This window comes from Nelumbo nucifera, chromosome 4 (assembly GCF_055504915.1).
Source record: "Nelumbo nucifera cultivar China Antique chromosome 4, China Antique-T2T, whole genome shotgun sequence".
Classification (NCBI taxonomy): domain Eukaryota; kingdom Viridiplantae; phylum Streptophyta; class Magnoliopsida; order Proteales; family Nelumbonaceae; genus Nelumbo; species Nelumbo nucifera.
Window position 1 is genome coordinate 39,148,646 of NC_142652.1, and position 11,395 is coordinate 39,160,040.

At 35.1% G+C, this 11,395-nt stretch overlaps 1 protein-coding gene across 2 annotated transcripts; it reads left to right on the plus strand.

Moving 5' to 3' along the window:
• The first annotated feature begins 464 nt into the window (after positions 1–464).
• On the plus strand, positions 465–3,218 carry LOC104607251 (type IV inositol polyphosphate 5-phosphatase 9). Of its 2 annotated transcripts, none has more exons than XM_010272838.3 (8): positions 465–627; positions 734–912; positions 1,018–1,125; positions 1,216–1,558; positions 1,652–1,836; positions 2,268–2,376; positions 2,488–2,639; positions 2,737–3,218. In XM_010272838.3, exons 1-8 carry the CDS (start codon positions 610–612, stop codon positions 2,972–2,974), a joined length of 1,332 nt encoding a protein of 443 aa, XP_010271140.1. In that variant the 5' UTR covers positions 465–609; the 3' UTR covers positions 2,975–3,218. The 2 variants fall into 2 exon arrangements, with proteins under 2 accessions (XP_010271140.1, XP_010271141.1); XM_010272839.3 differs by having other exon boundaries at positions 734–906.
• Positions 3,219–11,395: the final 8,177 nt, after the last annotated feature.

An 11,395-nucleotide genomic window follows, 5' to 3' on the forward strand; every position in this document is an offset into this window, starting at 1 on the left:
TTATAGCCATAAATATTTCAGTCATCAATCTTTGGCCACTAATCTCTTGACCTTCTCCCAGCCTCCCGTGCCCTCTCAAATGGTGTCCTCTAATAGTGAGAGACAGCCCACATAGCCGTCGTGGTTCTTCTTCAGACACACCAAACGAGTGTTTTGACCTCAAGGCCACAAGCCCCAACAAGTTGCTTGGGCACCTTTGTCTTCTTTCTGATGAGGAGCATTTGCTTCTATGGACCCACCCACCTGCTTCATTATAAATAAAATCTTCAGACAAAAACCTCCACAAAACAAACAAACAACCGAGGCCGTAGAGAGACCCATGTTTTCAATTATCTCTTCTTGTTTCTCTCCATATATAAACAAATGAAAATTATTCCAATCAGTTAACCCCCACTTGCATCATCATTAATATCACTCCAAAGCCTCTCCCGTTACAACTTGCCCAACTGTAAATATTACTTCGGCTGAGGGAGGAGTTGTGGGCCCTTCACCTAAGCCTCATCTCTCTCCACGCATGATGTCTTTCTTCTTAGTTTATCTGTTTGTGGACTTCTATATCCAGCTCTTCTTTCTTCGAGACAACCCCAAGAGCAGATTGACACAAACACCATGCAGGGAAGGCGGGAGGTGAGCATCTCTCTCTCTCATTTCCACAAGTACTAAGTTCAGATCTCTTTCTGACTAATTCCTAGCTTGTAGTGATTATACTAATTCAATCTTATGTGGTTGTAAGGTCATGTGGCCTAGATTAGTAGCAAATAAGATCCTACGAAAGAGATCGGGTAGCAACAATTTTGTGGCAGATTTTCCTGACAACACCGAGACCTTGCTGGAAATTCCATGCTCATCACATCATGTTTCTTCCTCCCCCAAGGCACAATTCAGTGATCGGAAGTGTTCATTCAAGTACGAGTAAGCTCTAGACTTTTATCTGATGATTCTTGAATTGGTCCATATGATATTATCTGGTGTATTCTAACTTGGGTTTTGTTTAATTTCTGATGATTTCTTTGATAGAGTGTTTGTTAGCACATGGAATGTGGGAGCCATTGCACCAATGGAGGATCTGAACATGGAGGATTTGCTGAACGTACAGAACAACCCTTGTGACATTTATGTTCTTGGGTATGATACAAAACAAAACAATAATTATGTTGGTTTAATTTTCTATCGACTCTGATAGAAAATATATGCGTTTACATTTCATATATTCAGGTTCCAGGAGATCGTGACTCTCAACGCTGGAAATGTTCTGGGCTCTGAAAACAGTAGGATTTCTATGAAATGGAACTCTTTAATTAGAGCAGCTCTGAACAAGAAAATAACTCCATCTGATATATACCAAGAGACTAAAGTCGGAGAGTTACAAAAAGTTTATCCTGTGAAGGATGGAAATTTGAAAGAAAGCAGTGTTCCACGAACCTTCCGATGCATCATAAGTAAGAAGATGGTCGGAATATTGATCTCAGTCTGGGTTAGAAGCGACCTCCACAGATATATCCGGCATCCAAGCGTCTCATGCGTAGGTTGTGGTATCATGGGTTGCCTTGGAAATAAGGTATTTCACTTAGAGGAAGAACCTTTGTTACTCTCTCTCTCTCTCTCTCTCCAAAACTTTAGCTTCTCATATTTGCCAAATATTGGTATGCAGGGCTCGGTGTCCGTCAGATTTTACTTGCGTGAAACAAGCTTCTGCTTTGTTTGTAGTCATTTAGCTTCTGGAGGGAAAGAAGGAGATGAGAGGAACAGAAACTCAAATGTTGCAGAAATATTATCTAGAACAAGCTTTCCTCGCGGTCCGTCACTTGATTTGCCACGAACAATTCTAGATCACGAGTATGTAAATTCAATCTATAGAAACAAATTCTTGCTACAAAAATCACATAAAAGTATAAAGCGCAATCCTTCACTGTTTGAAATTAAAATTCTCTCTCTCTCTTTCTCTCTCTCTCTCTCTCTCTCTCTCATGTGATTATGCTACCCATTTTTCTCTCTTGCGGGCTAATACCAGATTATTTTATCATCACTTGGAATAGATTAGTAAACTGAATTCATAGCTAAACCAAATTAAACCACCTGAAACACGTTCTGGGTAAATTAAATCATCTTGTTAATTAGCGATTCAACTACCTCATTTTAATTTTATTTTTTAAAATTTTCTATATCATGAAGTAATTTAAAGTTGTCTTCAAGCTAACTACTGCAAATTATAAATTTAGGGAAACTGGCTTGAAGTATTTCCACTAATTATGTCTGGTCCCATGCAGCCGGGTAATTTTGCTTGGAGACTTGAACTATAGAATTTCTTTACCAGAGGCCACCACACGATTGTTAGTCGAGAAAGGAGAATGGGACGTCTTATTAGAAAACGATCAGGTGCTAAATTCTCTTCTAAATGATCACAGTTATGAACTTCATAAATTTATAAGAAATCAACATTCTCTGTAAATGATCAGCATTCTGAAATCATTTCTCGTGAACGTAAAGCTAAGGACTGAGCTCACGGAGGGTCACGTATTCGAAGGGTGGAATGAAGGAGTAATTGAATTCGGACCCACGTACAAATACTGCCCAAATTCGGACGTATATTATGGGTGTCTTCAAGGTAAAAGGGGAGAAAAGAGACGAGCTCCTGCATGGTAAGTAGCAGCACCAAATCTCCATGATCAATCGACTAATTCAATTAATTTATCAATTAGTATTCAGGATTCATGTGGAGAAGGTGCTTGTATATAGGTGCGATCGGATTCTTTGGTTTGGCAAGGGGTTGAAGCAAAGCCAGTACAGTAGAGGAGAATGTAAGTTGTCAGATCACAGGCCCGTCTCGGCAATTTTCACTGCAGAGGTCGACGTCTTGAGAGATTCAAGAGGGTTTGAAAGCTACTTCTTGTCTGATAGATTTGAGCGAGTACCGAGCCAATTTGAGGTGTGCCCAACAGTTGATTTTTTGTGTAATGGTAGATCAAGTATCTGAATTTAACAGTAAGCAGCTGTTTTTATCACGCTGTGATCAGTCCTTGGCCTGAATTAATTAGTATGAGAAACTCCAAAGATCTTATCTGAGCTTGCTCAGTTGTACGTACTAGCTTGCTATTTGTTAGTGTACAGTTATTTGTTTCTTCTTTTTTTTAATTTCTCTCGTTATTTTTCCTTCTCAAATGCTGTCTAACTCTTCCCCTTCTATCATTAAATTCAGAAATATATATATAGAGTGGTTAGATGTCGTCTCTTCTCTGATGATCTTTTTTTTCTTGATCAATATGGGTAGGTCTCATGCCGCCCCACCAACAGATGACTTCTAGAGGTGATGGGTTGGGTGATATAAGGGGCGTTTTCCTCAATAATCCCCGGATACACATAATGTATTATCTTATATTATTCGCCTTTTTTGGGTAATTCATAATACAATAATAACTCAACTATTTTAATATTTGCATGAGCTTGAGATATTATATTGATTAGTGCTAAAAAAAAAAATAGATTATTTCATTATTTTGCATGTCATATAAGAATAATTTAAAACTTTTAAATTCTAAGATGAGCCCCTGAATCAACTCCATCATTCTCGAGTTGACTCCACTCCTGGCTTACCCCAAACTGAGTCAAAAACCCTAATCGGTGAGGTATGAATTGGAATAGAGTGATGCAAATAGTGTGGTGGGTGTGGATGAAAAGGACATAGTTTTGATACTTGAAAGTAAAATCTGATGGTGTCCTTTGTAGAGATATGTATTAAAAAAGCAATTAATCAGTTTTCTAATATTGAAGTTTGTTATGTTATGGGGGAGAACTTTTCTGTTTGTTTTCTCTCTTCAATCAATTCTGATAATTTGTGGGTCGGTGACTAGATTGGTTTATATAGTATTTTTCAATTTCCTGTGGTATTACTATTCACAAGATCATAAAAGAAAACAAACAAACAGTAAAGCAGAGGGCAAGTGGAATTTGGACCACCATACGCAAACACTACTATTGGTGAGCTGGTTGAATACCGATTAACCAGGAAAATAGAGGCAGAACTTGGAACCAGGGACGGTATTGGATGTAGCAAAAAATATGAGACCGACTAGTTTGTCCTGACCACCAGGTTGACCCAGCTGGATTAGTTTTTTGTCCACTATGTATTTCCTTATCCATCTCCTTCTCATCTTTTATAAAGAGAATCAGGTGCATGCATCTGATGAGCAGTATATAACCTCTCTGTGTAGTTGATGAATTGGATGGCTCCGCTCTCATGCTCAAGTTTCTGTGTTAAACAGGAATAAGATTGTGTTTGGTTCGTTTATTGAAAAATGCTGCCATATCAGCGTCGTCATATAAGCATTGGTGTTTATTGCATATAGGCGTTGGTGTTTATTGCATATGAAGCAAAATGAAACAACTATTCAGTTTTACTACTTATCAAATAAATAATAGAAAACTGAAACGCTTTGATTTTTGTGCATGGGGCATTTGGGAAAATGTCAAATTCTTGTTTCCCCCAACACCCCAGCGTTTCTTGAAACCAAATGTTGATGTGGCACACTTGAATGGGTATTAATCTGAGGTGGATAGTAAAAAACGTTTAAAGTGAAGAACTAAACAACAAAAACAAGAAATGTTTAAAGTAAAAAAAAAAAAAAAACGTTTAAAGTGGAAATGTACAAATAAATGGTCTATCCATAAATGGCCATGAAACCAAATACATACTAAATTAAGCTTCCGTTTTCTTTTAAGTATTTCTTGGGAAATACTTACTCAGGCAAGTGCATTTATTCATGTCCTTTTACTTCCCATGTAAATATGATAATGACCATTTTAATCATAAAAATCCATTATTAAAAGGGATAATTTTGTCCTATCTAAGTATTGACAACTTATTCCTTAAATGAGATTGTTACTTACCTACCTCGGAAATGGGTATAATCAAAGAAAATAAATTTTCTATAAACCCTACATAAATCTGAAAAAAAGAACATAAATATCTTGGTCAATAGGATTTTAATTTCCATTAAACAAAATGCACCCGATATGGGCTATAAGAACTATACAATATAGACAATATTGGTCAATAGGATTTAGGTTTCCCTCTTCTAATATGGTATGCCCATTTGACCCAAACCACTGCCACCGACAAATTTGATACACATGTAGAGAGAACCCTGAAAGGGCATTTAGAAGCTGAAAAGGGCAACACAATATAGACAATGTTGGATTAGACCTAACGTATAAACCCTACAACCAGCACCATGGTAGAGATACAAGCTAGTGAGCAAGTGGGCTTAGAATATGATTCATATATTCAGCTAGAGTTGGAAAGTTGCAGGTGCTGCCCTTTTATTATTGTTGTTGAAAGTTGACAAATCAGATGTTTATCCTGATAAGAATTAGAGAGTTGCTTACTTTTTTTATGGTTGTTGAAAGTTGACATTCAAAAATATCTTGAGAGTTGCAAATAGACAAATAATTCCCTGTTCCATTTTATATCAGATAATTCTTTGGAAAGTGTCAAGAGCCAAGAAATAGAATAGCTAGCGTTCAATATATTTATGTCGTCACATCAGAGTCTGCAGGGAGTTGTAGAACATTTCAAAATAAACTAGCTAATTATATATGAATCCAGGGTAAACTAACTATATGAAATATATGTAGAAATACTCCAAATCAATATATTTATACCATTGATTGAAGAAGTAGGACAAAGCCTTGTTTAAAATTCACTGGGTCAAAACTTTTGGTGAAACCATTGGCGAATCTTAATTCATTAGTGGGTCAAAAAATTGGGTGATAAAATACTACCACCGTTTAGGGAGACAGTCTACCAAACCCATAAACAGAGAAGACCAATGATCTATGCATTTAGTTGTTTATATGAAGGTTTTTAAAATCAGATCAGACAGGGAATCGTTATGGGTTTGGGTCAAAGGGTTTGATTATAGGACGGGCTGTTTTGACAAAAAAATTTAAAAAAAATTCAAAAAATGGTTAAAAACTGTTCTCAGGTCAAACGGTTCAATGGTTTGACTGCCCAGGTTAATGGTTCATTGACCAAATCAATGGTTTTTGGCCAAATAACAGTTTTGGGGTAAAACGGAGCCAGTCAGACTGATTTCTGATTTTTCGGATCCAACCATCCAGTCCGATCCGGTTTTGAAAATATTGATTTAGATGGACAAGATTACTTGCTTGATTGGTGTTATATATTCCTTCATCTCAGACCAAATTTTATGAATCGTGCTTCCATTCAAGCTTGTGTTTGAATTATCGGGGAAATGGAATTACAAATTCCACTAACCGGACTCCAAAAATGGGCTGTGTAAATCCAGAGAACAGTGCAATGGCCCAAATTTGTGGTTTTTTAAGGGGATGTTTGGAACTACGGCTATTTTTCAAAAAAGCGGTGCCACGTTAGGTCCACATAGGCATTTCAACAAACGCCCATGTATCTCATTGTTTGGTTCAGCCGATTATTAAAAAATCGGATATGTCTTGAAAATCGGGACCCCATCGATGCATGAAACGCCAAATTTGGTGTTTCATGCATTAGTGAATCGTTTCCCCCAACGGTGGACTGATATGTATCCTATGTGGTGCTTACCTGTCAGCACATACATGAAAAACGGTGATGAAAATCACCTTACCAAATAGTATACAGTTGCTCACTGCCTACGTGGCAGAAGCGTTTTTTTGTGAAAAACAGGTCTTAGAAGTATGGACATTTTTTCTTGAAAATCAATCCCAAAAAACGCCAACGCTTCGAAACACCATGTAAATCTTGCCATTTAATCCCTTTCTTCATTCACACAGGGAAAAAAAAATCTAGAGTAAATTACAACTACCGACTTGATCTGTTCGATTTTTCAGTTTTTCTTGTTCACCCCTATTATTTGATGGATACGCCAATGGGAGTTTGAAGAGAACTCCAATAGGGACCTTATAACAATTAATGCTCTCCTTCAACTGAAACATGGTGAAAATGAAATTCTATGTCAATAGTAGAGCAAGGTGGAGTTTTAGCGCGATAAAAACCCAGCATGGCACATAGATTTAATTTTATGTAGTTTTTTTATTAATTTAATTTTAGATATTTAATTTATTTTTAGATATTTAATTTAATTTTACAAAATTAATGGCGTAACTAATTAACCTATAATGACGGCTCTTCAAGTTGGTGGTTAAATAATTGTGTCTCGTGCAGTAATAACGACGATAAACTATTTTTAACGTTATTAATGTTTTACAACGACAATTTTTTTACTTAGTTGCTAAAAACCTATTTTCTTGATTGTTGTCTATGTTTTACTAAGGCAAAAAAGGCATTTTTGTTCTTAATTTCTTTCGAATAAGTTTATCTAAATTGATGTTAGGGTTAAAACTGCTATTTTCTACTTTCATCTAATCAAAGGTTGATTAAATAAATTAATTGTAAACTATAAGAGATGTTTTAGTAAAACAAAAATTATAAATAGGTTTAAGAAAATCTATAAAATTATATGGGATGTTCTAGTAAATGACCCTATAAATTATTATGACCTACTGGCTACTCCTAGAATTTAAATTTATTTATTACTTATTTTTATGACAGGGCAGGAGTCGGTCTGGATGGAAATGCTACATACCTCTATATCATGTTGGGTTCATGGGATCAGTTGAGAGTAAACGAAAGAGAGATAAAATGAAATATACTTTGCACAAGATTTGGTATAATTGAAATGAACCCACTTAATTTTATTTGCAAAGTTTTCACAAGAATCAGTTTATCATGAATAGAATGGTATGAAAGAAACTTCTACAACACTAGTTCAAAAAAAAAAAAAACTCTACTTTAAAAGATAGATTTAATTTTATGTAGATAATTAAAATATAAACATCTAATTTATATACTTAAAACACAGTTGTTTGTATCAGCTTATTCTCATCCACAAACCACAATCTCCCTTGTGGAACATGGACATTTTTTTAACACATCCTCAGTCTCTCATTTCATGGGAGCTGTGTGAAAAGGACACTGTTTTTACACACTAGGATTTGGCTAAAAAGTTAAATTTAAAGAAAAAGAAAATGAAGAAGAAAAAGTGGTGGCTGCCACCAGTCCAGTCCAAAGGTTAAAATTTTAACACATACACCCCCTGTATCGGGTGTATCATATCGTATTGGTGGTTAAACGAAATACCTTTTTAAGGCTTTCATAGAAGATTGACTTATTAAGTGTTAAGACCCCGCCGGTGAAAATATCAGAGAAAAAAAATTAAATGAATAGTGTTTTATAGTATCAAAATGACTGATATGCATGTTCATACATATCAATTGTATCAATACTTTGAACCATGGTCTAGTCTATAAATGTGAAGTTTTGGTGTCAAAGCGTTTAGAGATAAAATCCTTAAAAAAATGTGAAAATTCCCGATTAGTACCTTGTACTTTGGGCCTAGTGCCACTTTGGTCCCCAAACTTTAAATCGCAACAATTCAGTACCCGAACTTTCAAAATGTATCAATCCAGTACCTGTTGTTAACTAGTCGTTAAATGACATTTGAAAAGACACAAATGCCCTTTAAGTGTCATCTAATTTTCTTTATCAACCATCCACATGTTGATAAAAATGAACAGTCTCAAATCCTTTCCTCTTCTGTTCAAGAAAGTTGGGGGTCACCAGAATGCCCATTGAAACGTAACCCTAATATCTATCCATCTATAATTATTTTTTAGATGTAATATATGTATATTTAATTTTTTTTTTAATTTTTTTTATAAAAATGCTAAAAATTGTGATGTGAGGCCAAAAAAGGGGTTTCTTTGGTGAAAAGAGTGGAGAAGGAACCTAAGACACAAATATCAAAATGTTACTTAAAAAGAATCATCTTAATCGAACATCCAAACACAAAAGTTATGGCCTCCATAAGTTTGCATATACATTGAATGTGCAACTATGATCTGTTGACTAGGTTGAACAAGTCAACAGTTCAATTGTGTAAGTCTAGATGGTTTTTTACCAAATGATGGGTTTCATGCAAACCGAACCTAGAATCTTAATTGGGTGATGATTTAATTGGCCAGATCAACGGTGGGTCGAAAAACATGAGTTTTTATAGCATCGCTTTTTTATCCTCAAATCTTGATTTTTAATATAAAAATTAAAAGTATAATAGGTTGACCTATCAATTATCGATTGTTTCAGCCCAAGTTGTTGATTCAACACCCAAAATAAAATAAAAAATATAATATTATGTATCTATTCACAATTTAAGGCAAGAAGCCTAAATTATTTTAGTTGCTAATTAAAATAACCATTGCTATTTTTTCCTTATCAATTTACTTGTTGACAATTTGCTTAAAAAACAATTACTTGTTGCTAACTAGACAAATTAGAAACTTCCCTTTTCCACCACCAAGCTGCCGTATTTTATACTTTTCCCTCCATTGAGAATCACACACCAATTCCAATTCTCCCTCCATCACTCTTCCTCTTTGACTTAAACCAGAACACCATCAACGAGTTCAACTTTAACCAAAAGAATAAATCTCTCAAAGTGATTTTGCAAGGGTTCGAGTTGAAGCTTGTTGAGGTTCTACTTTGTAGAGGAACACCATCTTCGAGAACTCTCTCGTAGGTCATTTTCAATTCCATATATTTAGGTTATAAATCTCTTTGATTGTTGACATTAGGATCTCTCATTCTCTGAAAGTTAGGTCAAGCTAGAGAGGGGGCAATTTGGTCAAGCAGGCCAATAGGGGGAAGAAATTAAGATAACATTTGTGTATCCAAAATTTCTATATGCATCCATTTCTCTCTCATCCCATTTAACATAATCTTTTTTAGGAAAACAAGAACGAACGTAGACTTTTTCCAACGCATAAGCTTTAAGCAACAACATATCTCATTCCAAAAGAGATTCAATCTTAAGCTAGCCTCTGTGTATCATCTATTTATTCTCCCTCTCTCTATATATATTAAAGGAATGGTTTCTTAACATAAAAACATCAAAATGGAGAGGAAGAGTGACCACTCAGTCAAAAACCAAGCCAAAGTGGCTTTTATGTAGTGGAGATGTATTTCCTTTCATCTTAGCAAATGCTACAAAGTAAGTTTTGCTGGGATGATTTTTTTGGCTTGTCATGGATTGAAATTGGTTGGTCGGAGCTTGTTCCATTGTGTATCATGTGTCCAATGTTGTCAGACCTAGAGCATTTATAAACCCAGAAAGGCTATTTGATCAACTACTAGGTTGGCCCAATGACTAGTGACCTTAAACTTGGAAATATAAAATACTATTTATTTTAACACCTATGCAGATTGTGGCTGAATGGTTCCATTTGTTTGCATACATGGTCCTCATTTTTGTGGCATGTAAATTGCAATTTTGCAATGCAAGAATATACATATTAAGTCAATATAGACATCAGATAAATTGAAAGTAAGATGTGGTATTATGCTTCAATTGTTACAAGTTCAAGTCCCCCCATTATAAAATCCAGATGATTTTCATAAGTTCTATTTGATGGATCATCCAATTTCTCAAAAAAATAAATAAATAAATAAAATTGAAAATCATGGTTTGAAAAAACCAAAAAGTCTATTCGATCCTCTCGAACCAATCCAAGTCCACTTGTGTCTTTTATTGGGTCATTCTGTGCTTTTTGGTTGGGTGCTTATTGAAATCTGTCCTTTATTGGGTTCTCTAATGAAGGTTCTTAAAACCTTTTTCTCCTCTTCTGGTTTTGGGTGCAAAATGTCAGTCTCTCATACCCACTCCCTATGATATCAAGTGCCACCAAAGAAGTGTTAAGTTAATTTCAAACTAAAGCTAGAGAGAGGAAAAAAGAGGTGTTAAGTCAATTTCAATCCAAATACTAGGGCCAAGATCAGTTACTCATCAGGAGCTCCCCTACCAGGGCTTGCCAATTGTGAGGTTTAAACACCATCATTAGTTCTATTTGCCAGTTACAACATTGTGGCAATCATACAATCAAGTGCACTGATAAGTTTAATTGTCTCGATTCCACACATTATTTGGCAAATTTGGGTTTTAACATAATTTTTTTATTCAGGTTAGGTTCTATATTTAAGGTTGGGTTCACCCTTAACCTGACCCAAAAACCATATATTTTATACCCTTCCTTTATTAAGAGAGTCAAAAAGGGGACTTAAGAGGAAAAAAAGGGATTTAATAAGAGAGGGGAGATGCTACAACTTACAAAGTAATACTATTGATGGAGTGGGGTTAAGAATGATTTTATTAGAGGGTAATAATATTGATCAAAAAAATATTAGAGAGTAATGATAGATTTTATTGAAAAAAATGAAGACCTAGGAGGGGGTTTTATTGTAATGTGTGTTGATTGTTTTCCATTTTTGTAGGTTAAAAATTAATTTAATTGTTAAAAATATGAATCCATATGGGAAATAAAGATAGGG